At 34.8% G+C, this 15,062-nt stretch overlaps 1 protein-coding gene across 3 annotated transcripts in view; it reads left to right on the forward strand.

Annotated features, from left to right (window-relative positions):
* The window catches only part of UBR3 (ubiquitin protein ligase E3 component n-recognin 3), a 256,407-nt gene that overhangs the window by 191,345 nt on the left and 50,000 nt on the right, over nucleotides 1-15,062 (forward strand). For all 3 annotated transcript variants that reach the window (XM_024243049.3, XM_024243051.3, XM_024243050.3), the window contains exon 31: nucleotides 10,351-10,453. In XM_024243049.3, the coding sequence (XP_024098817.3) occupies nucleotides 10,351-10,453 (103 nt within the window). The remainder of the gene's footprint in view (nucleotides 1-10,350; nucleotides 10,454-15,062) is intronic.

The raw sequence follows: 15,062 nt of genomic DNA on the forward strand, positions 1-15,062 counted from the left end.
CACCAACTTGGTTAGCAACATATGTTGGAAAAAGCAGATGTAAAAATTAAAGGCATAACATTTAAGAAAAATATTAAGCTTACTGTATTTATTTCTTCATTAAAGTGATTTGAAAGTAAATATGACACTCCATAAATTCTAGTGGTTCACATGCTTTCAACACATTTTTGGCATGATATTCTCAGTGTATTTCTCAAGTAGAAATTGTTGAAACCATTGGCAATGCCATTTGATAAATTATTAATATTGGAGCATAATATAAAAAATTATTTCATTTGTAGGTAAACGTCTTTTCCTGTCTTTGGGTCTGAGAATTTGTCTGCTTATTACTGTCATTTAACTAAGAAACCACAGTTCATGTCTCAAATGGATTTCATGATTTTATAGAAAGATTAAAAATGAAATGTTAGTCAAGAGAGGATAAGGCAAACTCTTGCCTTGACATTTTCATTTGGGAAGTTCTGACTTAATTTTGATGTAATCTATGATCTGATCAAGAAATTATGCATAGTCACTGCAGTAAATAATTTCTACCAGATTTGCTTTTCATAGCAAGCAACCCAGCTTAGATCTGTGCAGGCAACTTAAAATAGTTGTACTTGCTCAAAGAGTGAATTTTTGGTGAATTTAAAATTACAGAAAATTAGCCAGGTGCGGTGGCTCACTCATGTGATCCTAGCATTTTGGGAAGCTGAGGTTGGGAGGATCGCTTGAGTCCAAAAGTTGTTAACAGCCTGGGCAACACAGGGAGAACCTCACCTCTAAAAAGAAAAATAAAATTAGCTGGGTGTGGTGGTGTGCGCCTGTGGTCCCAGCTACTCAGGAGACGGAGGTGGGAGGATTGCTTAAGCCCAGAAGGTGGAGGCTGCAGTGAGGCATGATTGTGCCATTGCACTACAGACTGGGTGACAGAGCAAGATACTGTCTCAAAAAAAAAATTATAGAAAATTATTTTGACATTAATTTCTCCCTACAGTTAGGCAGCATAAAGATGTTGTTAAATAATGAGTTTTTACAAAATTACCCTTTTATTGTTGAGAGACAAGGTCTCCCTTTGTCACTCAGCTGGAGTGCAGTGGCACAATCATAGTTCACTGCAGCCTCGAACTCCTGGGCTCAAGCGTTCCTCCCACGGGACTCAGCCTCCCGAGTAGCTAGGACAGCAGACACACACCATCAGACCCGACTAATTTTTTAATACATTTCTTTGTAGAGATGGGGTCTCACTATGTTGACCAGGCTGGTCTCAAGTTTTTGGTGTCAAGCAATCCTCCCACCTTGGCCTCCCAAAGTGCTGGGATTATAGGCATGAACCACTATGCCTGGGCTAAAATTACTTTTAAGTAGTCTGGCCTTATTCTTTCACACTTAGTAGTAAAATTCTGACACTGATGGCTTACGAAGGCCTTTTTCAAATTTAAAAATATCAATTTCTGCAAGCAGACTGAACCACAATTTTGTTCAATTTTTTTTGTTACCATAAAAAAGGAAAATTTGGCCATCAAATTATTACAATGGTCAAAAGGTATAAATTAATACAAAAATGTGTAAATTATCTCCTGAGACTAGTTATTGATCAGATTTGATGGCTAAAAGCTGATTTTGTGGTATTTGGGAATGTTTTATGTTCTGAAGAGCAAGTTGGTGTGTATTTAGGGCCAACATGAAAGATGCATATGTGGTGGAATAGACAACAGCAAACTAGGAGTCATAAGCATGTGCTTAGGCAAGACATTTTATGTTTTTGGCTTCAGTTTCCTCATCTATAAAATTAGTGTATTAGACTGGATGATCTGTGTCCTGACAGATGTTCATGGTTGTTAACTGTTACATGCAAAGCTCGAATCTGGAGCTTTTCCCCCCTGTACATTAAGCACAAAAGGCAAATAGCTGGACTAGGAGTTATACTCTAGGAACTTTTAGAATTATACTTTATCTACAGTCATACACTATAGAATAAATCAAAGCTTGGCATTTTTGTTGTTCTTTGATACATCTTACAAATTCGGAAGATTTTGGTATTTTGTTTTATATTTTATTTTGCTCTTCATTTTAAATAGTGCATAAATAAAAAATGGAGGCTGTCAGTGAAATCACATGAGAAATAGAATCAGAATCTTTGAGCTAAAAGTTACTTAGGAAATCTCCTAGTCTAAATGTTATCTAGCTCAGGCATCTTGTACCTACTATTCCAATTGTAACTCTGCTTGAACACTTTCAGAGATAAGGAGTACTTTTTGAGATAGGTGAGGAGTTTGGTAAACCTTTTAAAGGATGGTGATATTAAAAGGCAGCATAGTGTAAACTAGAGAGTGAGATTCTGTTCCTCATTAATACTCAATCAGAGGATTGTTGTAAGAATTCAATTTTATAATATATATTCTAGTTTCTGTAGATTGTAAATCTCAACATTAATATTTCTCCTATTTCAACACTATAATTGTCAAATTGGGGGGTGTGTGGATAAGGAGAAGGAGCAAGATAACACTTTTTAGCTCAATTTTTGTCTTAGTCTGTAACAATATACCGTAGACTGGGTGGCTTATATACAACAGAAATGTATTTCTCACAGATCTGGAGGCTGGGAGGTCTAAGATCAAGGCTCCAGCAGATTTGGTGTCGGGTGAGGACCTGCTTGCTTCCTCATACATAGCTGTCTTCTCACTGTAACCTCACATGGTGGAAGGGGCAAGAGATCTCTCTGGGATCTCTTTTATAAGAGCACTAATCCCATTCATGAGGGCTTCCTCATGACCTAATCACTTCTCAAAGGCCCCACCTCCTTATACTAACCTTGGGGTTAGGACTTCAACATATGAATTTTGGTGGGACATAAACATTCAGTCCATTGCAGTTTTTTTAAAGGGACTTGACAAACTTTCTTTTGACCTCTTCAGAGATGAGATTAGGAGGACAGAATGAGATTTATCCCCATGATAAAGTGTATCTGTTGAGAACAAAATACATTGTTAATTTGGAGAGGTTTAAGAGTGTGGCATGAAAATTTAAGTTAGAGGAGTGGGTTTAAATTTTCTTTAAGGCCTTTCTGAAAGTGCCATGATTTGTGACTTAAGTAGCCAGGCCTTTCTGTATTTATAATTTGGGCATTCTAAGAGCTAAGTACCATAGATAGTAATTTTCACTATCAGGACATAGGGGTTTTCGGATCTTACTTGGCTTAGGGCGAGGCAGCTTCTTTCTTCTGCAGTTAGATGGGACAAACCCTACCACCATTTTAAATGAGGTGCTTAAATAAGACCTGGATTCATGGAATGTGCCTCTTTAGTAAAGAGGAAGTTAGGAGTCCTAAGAACTGACCTCTCTTCCTAGGACTACCTATATGCAGAAGCAGAATTGTCCTCTCCCTGCCTCTTATCATCCCAAGCTCTGTCGGAAAGGGAAAAGGGGAGGCTTCTAGTCACTGAAACCTTAAAGTAGAAGGTGAACAATTTGATGAAGCTAATAATAATACTTGTGGATACTTGAAGTAACCAGAGAATTATGGCATAGTGTGCCTGGGAGCGGAGACATAGGAACTCCGGGAGACAGGAGAGGAACACAGCATGGAAAGTATGAAAGTACTAAAGACAGCCTTTTTCTTCACTGTCTTCACTTCCTCACGTGGCAGAAAAAACCTCTCCAAAGGAAGCAACACTTCCTCACTCTATTCCCAAAATCCCATGTGTCCTTGTTGACTGGTGAAAACATAGGCATATAGTGCTGGAAAGAACACTGGGTTGGAGTTTGAAGAAGTGGATTCTAGTGTATTTGTTATCTGTTGGACTTAGGGAACCTAACCTAACTTTTTACCTCATTGTGGAAGTGAGGATGATGGTACTTATACTGACTACCTGATATATCCATCATAGTTAATGTAATGATCAAATAGTATTAGATATATGAGTTAAAGTATCTTACGTAATATGTTATTATATATAATAATAATTATTAAACTTGTCTTTTAACTCTTTGAAAGACAACCTTCTGTCTCTTGGGAACCAGATCTACAGATGTTCCCTTCTTCTTGGACCCATTCCCAGACCTCATTTAAAGAGCTCTTCCCCATCTCTTCATGGCTGATTTCTCAGGGACATACAGAGAAACCATTGGAAGCTGGCTTTGCTGTGAGAGGTGTATACTCACACCTATTACGTTCACCTTAGGATAAGTAGGTCAGAGGCATTTCCTCACTTTGATTATTCAGTTGCAGAGAAAGGGAGATTTTTTTCCTCCACCCCCATGATATTTCAGAGAGTCATTTGGCTAGTTGAGATTTTTTTTTTTTTTTTTTTTTTTTAAGGGACAGGGTCTTGCTTTGTTACCCACGCTGGCCTTAAACTCCTGGGCTCAAATAATCCTCCCATCTCAGCCTTCTGAGTAGCTGGGACTACAGGTATGTGTCACCTTGCCTGGCTGAGGTTTTTTCCATTGACAGTGATTTAACCATTGATGACTAGACTGATAAGACTGAAGTCTTGAATACAGACCCAGTTAAGTTTACCTTAGGTGCATTTTAACAGTGGTACGATTTAAGATAGAACCAATTTATGAAAGTTCTTTTTTTTTTTTTGAGACGGAGTCTTGCTCTGTCGCCCAGACTGGAGTCCAGTGGTGCGGTCTCAGCTCACTGCAACCTCCGTCTTCCGGATTCAAGCGATTCTCCTGCCTCAGCCTCCCGAGTAGCTGGGATTACAGGCACCTGCCACTACACCTGGCTAATTTTTGTATTTTTAGTAGAGATGGGGTTTCACCGTCTTGAACTCCTGAACTCATGATCCACCGGCCTCGGCCTCCCAAAGTGCTGGGATTACAGGTGTGAGCCATTGTGCCCGGCCTAATTTTTGTATTTTTTAGTAGAGAAGAGGTTTCACCATGTTGGTCTCGATCTCCTGACCTCATGATCCACCCACCTTGGGCTCCCAAAGTGCTGGGATTACAGGCATGAGCCACCGCGCCTGGCAGAAAGTCTTTAGGATAACTCTTTAATGTCTTTATATCTTAATGATCAGTATGAGTATAGTAAGAAATAACCTACCAGTTTTAGATTTCTTACATGTTTAGAAATAACTGACAGAGGGCCGAGGTGGGCAGATCACAAGGTCAGGAGATCGAGACCATCCTGGGTAACACTGTGAAACCCTGTCTCTACTAAAAATAAAAAAATTAGCCTGGTGCGGTGGTGGGAGCCTGTAATCCCAGCTACTCGGGAGGCTGAGGCAGGAGAATTGCTTGAACCCAGGAGCTGGAGTTTGCAGTGAGCTGAGATTGCGCCATTGTCCTCCATCTTGGGCGACAGCGTGAGACTCCATCTCAAAAAAAAAAAAAAAAAAAAAAAAAGAGAAAAGAAATAACTGACAGAGATACACAGTTTCCAGGATGGTACTGGAACATCTGTTTCAAAAGCATTTTTGAAAGATTTCAACATATGGTAACTTTGGTTTTAGTTTCTTTAAGTGGATATTCCTGAGGTCATAAAAATTGGCATAATGGTATCTGTGTGCGTATGTGTGTGTGTGTGTGTGTGTATGTGGTATTCATACACATACATGTGAAACTCATATAATAAATTTGGGGTTATATTTTTATTTTATAGAGTTTTTTTATGTAAAATAGTCTTACCTTAATGTTGATAAAGGTAGAGGGATTTCTTAAACCTTACTTTTTGGTTCTAGCTAGGAGTACTTATAATTAAGTCTTAAATTTTCCTAAGGACAAACTGGTCTTTCAGTGTTGTTTCCTCAGTTTCAGTAATGATGTGTCTGTCTTGTGATGAAGCACATTATAATACTTTAGACTTGTCACAGTAGTGAAGAATTTGATTAGATATTGCAGAAAATAGAATTTATCCCAGGTGAGTTGTCGCATGGGAACCAGCATGGGAAGAAGATGGTAGGAGCAAGTAGGTCAAGCACTGCTTTAGTAGTTAGAGTTGGGAGGTCAGTCTCTTTTGGGGAAGTGAAAGTAGGGCTGATTAATTGGCCTGCTTCTTGGTAACTGAACCAACGTGTCATTGCAACAGAAAGGGAAAAGTAGAAAACCATCATGAATTTTATACTTATATTTATGATTTTTTCATAGAATTGTAGATATATAATGCTCAGCCTACTTTTAAAAATCGTATTATATGTCAAGCAGTTGTGCTAGCCTAGGAGGTACAAAAAGGTAAAGACACAATTGTCTTCTTCAGGGAGATCTGACCATCTAATGAGAGAGGAAGACATGAAAAATAATTACAAGACTGTGTAAGAGATGCTAAAATTGAAATAGATAGCACAAGGTATGGAGAATGCATAAAGTAAGGGGATAATCTGATCTTTCTGAGGTATCAGAGAGAACCTTACAGAGCAGCACATGAACTGGCTCTTGAAAGATGAATTGAGTTGGCCTGAAGGACAAAATGATACTATTCTAGGCTGAGAGAACAGCTTGCAAAGACATGAGACGACATGACACACTGGGGAATACTTGAAAAGAAAGGAAGGAAGGTTAAGAAATAAACCTGAAAAAGAAAATGGACTAGCTCATAAAGGGCTTTCTATGCCTGTTCCTTCAGTGGTTCATCAATCGATTATGAGATATTGTGAACAGATTTATTGATCAGATGGATTGGAAGGGGTGAACCAAAAGGCATACTGCTGAGTGAGCATTCTGTTGAGCAATTTAGGTGGAAAACAGTGTAGTGGCAGAGTGGTCCAGAATAGGATGGATCATAAGAGGCAGAACCAATAGGATTGGTGGAGGGCAAGGCTGTAGGAGATGACTCCCAAGTTTTTCCTTGGATGTTTGCATGGGTAGTGGTGTCATTCACTCAAATAGGAATTACAAAGGAAATTCACTCAAATAAGAGTGCCATTCACTCAAATAGGAATTATAAAAGGAAATTAACATTGGAGCTGGGCAAGGCTGTATAATCAGGTTAGTCTGGGTGTATTGATTTTGAGGTGCCTGTTGAACATCTGAAGTACCGGAGAGCCTTGTGAATTGTGAACTTAGAGGTAGAAGTGGGCTTGGGTAAAGTAGTGTGTGCAGAATGAGAGGGAAAGAGGACTAATAAAGGATGCCTTTTCCTTTTTTTTAATGAGAAATGTCACCTTTTAGGGTTCATTAGCAGAAGAAGGGCACATAAAAGTAACTGAGAAGGAACCGGAGGAAAGCCAGAAGAGAGTGGTACCAAAAATTAAGGAAAGAAGAGAGAAGAGAGTTAAGAATATATGTTAACATGTATTTGTAGAGTGATGGTTTTATGTGGAGACCTTATGTTTCCAATGTATAATAATCTCTAATTTTAGTTGTAATATCTAGTTTTAGTTGTAAAGTTTATAAATATTAAATTTATTTCATATTTGTACAAACCATCTATGTATCTGCCTGTATGTAAGCCCAACTTACAAACATACTATAGATTTATTCTATGATTGTAACTATATATTATATATATAATTATAACTATATTATATATATAATTATAACTATATATTATATATTCTATGATTATAACTATATATTATAGTAATAATATATTATTACTATATAATAGACCAGAAAGATGATATTTTATTTATTTTACGGACTGTAAAACTAAGGTTAGGTAATTTGTTTAAGGACACATGGCTAGTACAGACTTGGATTGAATCCAGGACTTCCTGGCTCCTCCCAGACAGTGGTGCTTCTATACATAGATTGAAATCACAGCACGCTTATAAATGAATTTAAAGGTATTTCTCTTTTCCAAATCTTTTTATATATGTGGATCAAATTTTAGAATTTTAAAATGTGTTATACTAGGAAAGGAGTAATTTTTTTTGTTATTGTTACTCAAAATTTTAATAATATGCTTTCGTGATATAATTATTTTCCAACTTTTTAAATGTCATGCATGCAGTTGGTAGTTAATACATTTTTTAAAGTTTTTAACTTTTTGATTATGATTATAGAGTCTCTTCATCCTACGTCTTTAATATTTGTCTGGTATAAGACGTATTTTTGCTGCTAAATGAATATTAGAGTTCAGTCTTACTGATAAGACTAAATTTTCAAAACAATGAATAAATAACAATAAATAATGAATTTTATTAACAAATTGAAGTTATTAATGGTTATTTGGTCAGTTCTCTGAGACAGAGAGAGAAGGAATCCTGTACTTTTATTTTAATCATAAAACTCCCAAGAAGTGGAGTGGTAGAAATAACTAAGAGGTGGCAAATCTTGAATCCTATTCTTAGCTTTTAGAATAACTATTAAGAATGAGCGGGCAATATTAAATTTATTTCATATTTGTACAAACCATATATGTATCTGCCTGTATGTAAGCCCAACTTACAAACATACTATAGATTTAGTCTATAACTATTATTACTATATAATAGACCAGAAAGATGATATAATATCATCTTTCTGGTCTATTATATAGTAATGGTACTTCCTTTCTCTGGACCTATTTTCTTATCTATAGAATGAGGAAATGATGAAAAACTTTTCTACTAACATTTTGAAATTCTTAAATTATGATAGGGATTAGGAAAATAGGTGAATGTAACGTTATTTTCTGTGCTGGCTGTGGTTTCAATGCAAAACAGGTTAGTACAATTGCAGCTTCTATGCTTTTGATTAAATTGGGGAAACTAAGATGATCCACCTTCATCTTGATAGGAGATATTAAAATGAGCCCTTTGATCAAGTTAATACCTATATAAAAAGAATGCAGAATCCTCACCATGCAGCTTGAGATAATCTTAATATTTTCCTGTGAGAAGAATTTAGTTTTTTAAACACTTTTAGGTTTTAGTCATTAAAACACTCATTAAAAGTATAAATTATATGCTTAGTAGTCTCATATGTATAATTGAATTGAAATAAAAGAAAATTTACCAATCTTTAGTCATGTTTTTCCTCTGCTAAAACTTCCCTTGTTCTCAGTATCGTCTACGAAATTCCCAAACTGGAAATTTGGGAAACTTACTTGCCTCAAAAATGAGGGTTAATAATATTACCCACCTAGTAGAATTTTTGTGAAAATTAATTGAGATTACCAATCAATGTAACATAATGCCTGGCACATAATAAGTAACTAAGTCATTAATAGAATGAAGAAATTTAAGGAAGATGTAGGCTACACATTGACTTATAAATAGGAGATGAAACAGGGTAAGGTATTTAGATTCCTCTGTTCGTTATAGAGAGATCAGATTGAAACTTATAAAAATATATTTCCTTTATCCTGCCCCATAGAGTAGAACATTTATTTTACTCAAATTACAGCTCTCATATGTTTTATAACAGCTTCCCAAACTACTATACACATACATGCATGTACACATAAACACACATGCACATCCCATACTACACCATTTATATTGATGGATCTTGAGTAAGTTAACATAAAATGTAGTTAATTTCTAGGTCTGCTGGCTCAGAGCAACAAAATCTGGTCTAGTTTTAATTAGAAAATAAGTAACAATAATAGGTTTGTGTCATTCAGTTAACTTTTTTCCTGGATTTAAGAATTAATTTTAATCATATGTTAAGAAGTATCATATCTGATTTTCTAAAATATGACTTTTGATTTCCAAATATGTATGTGTGGCAGAATAATTATTGTCATAATTAAATTATTCTGTGTGGCAGAATAATTTAATTATTGTCATTTATAACAAAAAAAGAAGGGGTGCATCAGATACAAAAGCAATACTTAGGGTTTTTTTTTTCCAGAATAATTTTAAACATGATATTTTCTTCTACATGTCATGAGCAGTATTTTGTTGAAAGCCAAAATTGGTAGATTATTGTTACAATTCAGGTAGAATAAATTTAAATAGTTGGAATAGTAACAAATAATACTCTGTTTCAGTTACTTTTTCTTTATGTAGAATCCAAAGATGATGAATTCACTCTTCAGTCTAAACGAAGTTTAGAGGGACACATATTAGGCAAAGAAAGAACTTCACCTAACAGTGAGTTATTAGGATGTTGTGGTTCATATTACCCAGGGTAGAGGATTGAAGATAATAGTAAAGTTTGGTTAGGAGGAGACCACAATGGTGAGAAGTACAAATTGGCAAGGCTGCAGCGTAAAGTCAAGGACAAGTATGTCTGTGATAGGAGATGAGGAAAACCATTCCTGTATTAAGATTGAGTCTAAGGACAGTCCAGATTCTAGCACAGATTATTTGGATATGTATTTCAGAGTTTACCATAAAAGAGAGTGTGAAATAATTGGGACTTAAACTTGGTGAATTTTAATTGTCAGGATAGGAAACAGATTTCCTTATGAAATAACTAGAAATTTTGTCTGAATTTTGTTCTGGAACAAATGTGTGAACTTTCTAATTACCTTTTCTTCAATTTTTTCAGATCAGCTGTTTCATGTATTAGCCTTGCACATGCGGCTTTATAGCATTGACTCTGAGTATAATCCCTGGAGAAAGCTCACCCAGTTAGAAGAGATGAATCCACAGTAAGTATAATTGAAAGACTAAAATCAATTAAAACTCTATATGAAAAATAGGTGTTAAATATAAAAATGGAATTGAAATTTCAATATATGTGATTTTTTCACATTTTCTTTATGAAGCACAGAAATATATCATAAGAACTGAAAACGGTTTACCATTATGCTGTCTGTAAAAATTGCATACAAATTCCCACCATGTGAGAAAATCTTTTAAAGAATCCCACTGATTTTTATGCAGATGAAATAGTCAAGTGAAAGCATGTAATGGCTGGTTGTCTCTCTTTTTATGTTACAATTAGTGGATTCAGGTAGCTTTAGTCTGATTCCTGCATTGTAAAGTGCCCCATCAGTCTTTCACCTAATGGTTTTAAGGACCCCTGATAATTCTTGCTAAAATCCATTATTTCATTAGGTGCTGCAAAATGGTGATTTTAAAAAATGCTTTCTTCTGATTAGATGGAATGTTTTTATAAAGAACTTTACCATATCAACTATTTGTTGACCCTGAAATACAGTTTGGCAGGATGAATACTTGATTATTTTCTGATTTATACATTTTCAAAGTAAGGAATGGATGCCCTATTAACTTCCAGTAGTGACCAATAAGTTTGGTCTTTGGTGTATTTTATGCTGTCATGGATTTTATATATATTTGATGTGTTTCACTCCATTTCAATCTTTCTTCTTTTTGATACAAATTGCTCCCTTTTACTTTAGTGAGAATCTTTCCAGACTGACTTTAGTACTTTTGACATGAGCCAAGTAGTCTTTCATCATATCCTCGCTTTCTGGTACAAGTTGGCCCGGGTTCGTTTTGTACATTTTCTATTCTATACTTGGAATCAGCCATTTCTCCATTTAGTTCCTTTTGATGGCAAATGGTATTTAGAGACCACAGTCTGGGTGCTAGAGGGCATACATAGCTAATAGGTTATCATTGTCTATAGGCCATTTCAGTGGACAGAGTTACGAAATATTTTTTTAAAGGAAAAAAAGATCCTGTGTTCTTACTGGTATTTCTAATCAACATAAGATTGCACAGTTTTCATTTTATTTCTTTTTGGTTACTTGTATCTTTTTTCTCTTAAAGTCTTGATTCCTAATAATATTGACATAATTATTTGTATAACTAAAGTATAGCCTCAATTATGTTTTTAAAATACCAATATTACTACTAACCATAAATTACCTTTGTCATTAGAATATGTACTTCTAGGGATGTATAGTCAAAAACTATGTTTTTGAATCACATAAAGTAACTTTTCCCATGTGATTATGCCATCAACTTGATTTATAGTTCAGCCCATTTCAGTTTTTTTCCTCCATATTTAAAGACTGCTTTTTCCCGCTTGACTTATATTTTATTGTATAAAATTTATATTTTTCTGAAGTAAAAACTATACAACAAAATAAATTCATAGACATCAATCTTTCATTCCCATCCATTTGCCTTTCTTTTTATGAAGTCTCTAATCTGTTGCCTATTTCAAAAAATTGGATCATTGGTCTTTTCTTTATTATTATTTTTTGTGGAGATGGGATCTCACTTTGCTGCCCAGGCTGGTCTCAAACTCCTGGCTTCAAATGATCCTCCCATCTGGGCCTCCCCAAAGTACTGAGGTTACAAAAGCCACCATGCCTGGCCTTCCTCTTTATTATTATTATTTGTTTTTTTAAAGACCAGATCTCCCTGTTTTGCCCAGGCTAGACTCAAACTCCTGTGCTCAAGCAATCCTCCCACCTCAGCCTCTCCCGTGTTGCTAGGATTACCAGTGTGCACTACTGCACCCAGCTTTCTCTTCATTTTTAAGATAATGTTTATGTATTATGGGTATTAGCCCTTTTTGTTATAAGTTGCAATACATTTCACCAGATTGTCAAATGTCTTTTTACTTCATGTATGATTTTTTTGTCAAAGTTTTTTAATATAGTCATATTAATCTTTTCATTTATTCTGAATTTTGAGTCATAGTTAAACAGGCCTTCCTCTACTCCCTAGTTAAAAAGCATTCATCCATGTTTTCTTCTAGTATTTCTGTGGTTTTAATTTTTATGTTTAGATTTCTATTTTTTAAAATAATTTCAACTTTTAGATTCAGAGGGTACATGTGCAGGTTTGTTACATGATTATATTGCAAGATGCTGAGGTTTGGGGTGTGATTGTTTTTATCATCCAGGTGTAGTGAGCATAGTACCCAATAGTTTTCAACCCTTGCTCCCCTCCTTCCCTCTTCTAGTAGTCCTCAGTGCCTGTTGTTCCCATCTTTTGTCTATGAGTACCTAATGTTTAGCTCTCACTTATGAGTGAGAACGTGCAGTGTTTGGTTTTCTATTCCTGCATTAATTCACTTAGGATCATGGCCTCCAGCTGCATCCATGTTGTGACAAAGGACATAATTTCATTCTCTTTATAGCTGCATAGGAGTCCATGGTATATAGGTACTACATTTTCTTTATCCAATCCACTGTTGATGGGGACCTAGGTTTATTCCAGGCTTTGCTGTTGTGAATAGTGCTGTGATGTACATGCAAGTACATGTGTCTTTTTGGTAGAACAATTTATTTTCTTTTGGATAGATACCCAGTAATGGGATGCTGGGTCATAGGATAGTTCTAAGTTCTTTGAAAACATTTCTGATAAATTTGGAAAAAAAGTGAAATTCTTTGTTTACTGATCTTGAAAGATCAACAACACCCAGAGACAATGTTAAGAAAATATCTAGGAACAGAAAATATGTACTTTATGCCATCATTTGTGTAAAAAAGGGCAGGGAGAGAAAATAAATTTGTATGTGCTTGTTAAAAACAAAAACAGTCACACATATCTGGATATTTGGATTTATAGCAGAAATGACACAAAGGAACACTGGGGGAATCATAGTCTTTATAATAAATGGTGCTGGGTTAATTGGATATTCACATGAGAAATAATTATTAATAATATTGGCCTCTACCATATGTAGACCCTATTCAGATTTTGCCAGTTGTTGCAGTAAAGTACTGTGTAACAACAACAACAAAAAGATTATGCTTACATTTAGTTGCCATGTCTCTTTAATTTCCTTTAATCTGAAATTAAGCCTGAGTTTTTCTTTGTGCTTGATGACATTCACTTTTTTTTTTTTTTTTAAGAGTTCAGGCCAGTTATTTTGTAGCATGTCCTTTAATTTGTTTTTGTCCAGTATTTCCTAGTGATTAGATTCAGGTTATAACCTTTTGGCAGAAATGCCACAGACTAATGTGTTCCTTTTTAGTGCATGGTATGAGGAGGCACATGCTGTTGATTTAACTTGTTACTTATGATCATAACTCTGATCATTTAGCCAAGGCAGTATGTGCCAAGTTTCTGCACTGTAAAGTGATTATTTTACCCTTTGTAATTACTAAGTATCTTATGGGGAGATACTTTGAGACTATGTATATATCTTGCTACTCTTTATAAAAACAACAAAAACAAAACTGTGTGTGTGTATTTTGTGTTTATAAACTAAATTAGCAAACTGAGTATTTTGTGAGTTGTTGCTAAGGAAAGTCATTATCCTTAGTAGTAACTAGTAATTTTCCTTTCTAGCTAGCATACATAAGGACAAAGATGGTATACAGAATATTTGAACACACAGCTCTTTAAGTCTAAAAGGTGTTCAGCAAACAAAAAGTTTCTAAGCCTAGTATTGACTAATTAAAAAGCTTAAAGTACAGACATAGATATTATGCTTTCCGTAATACTGATTGCTGGATTTTGTTCTTTTCAAGCCGTAATAATTAATGGACATTAGGATAGTAGTAAATGCTGTGAACACTTATATAGTACTTCATGTTAGGCATTTTGGTGCTTTGCATATATAATCTCATTTAATCGTCACTAATAACTGTATGTACTAGGTACTCTTTTATCCCAGTTTTTACATATGAGGAACTCAAGTTTTAGAAAAGTCAATTAACATGATCTTTAGGCACACGTAGCTGTTGAGGAACGGAGCTGAGATTTTAATCCAAATCTCTCTGATTCCAGAGCCTAAGTTTTAACTGTCATTGTATGCTTCTTTTCCTAGTACTAGATCTGAGGAATTTCCAGAAAATTTGATTGGTTTTTCCACACCCACCCGCTCCCCCCCCCAACATTTGCTCTCATTTTTATGGTTCGTTTATTCATTAAGTTGTAATATAAGAGTTGATTATAATATGTCATCTATATTTCATATTTATATATTTTTAAAATTGAAATGTCTTTCTAGTTCCTCACTTCAACACTCTTCCAATATAAAATTCTATATCTAAGGATGTAGGTTTTTCATATATACTTTTTTCTATAATCCTATGAAAATTATTTTCTTTATTTCCTTCTAATTTCATTGTGCTGATAATCATTTTTTATTTTTAAAAATGGAAAAACTATTCCTATTAACTCTTCCACCCATTTCCTCTTATCCATAGAATCAACAGTGGCATTAATTTTTATAATCTGGATTTAAAAGACTATCTAAAACTTTAAGAGATAGATAAGAGATAGAAACAATTATTTTTTAAAGACTTTGTTTTTTTTTTTTTTTTAGAGCAATTTTAGATTCACAGCAAAATTAAGAGGAAGGTACACAGATTTCCCATATACTCC

This window comes from Pongo abelii, chromosome 11 (genome assembly GCF_028885655.2).
Source record: "Pongo abelii isolate AG06213 chromosome 11, NHGRI_mPonAbe1-v2.0_pri, whole genome shotgun sequence".
NCBI lineage: Eukaryota > Metazoa > Chordata > Mammalia > Primates > Hominidae > Pongo > Pongo abelii.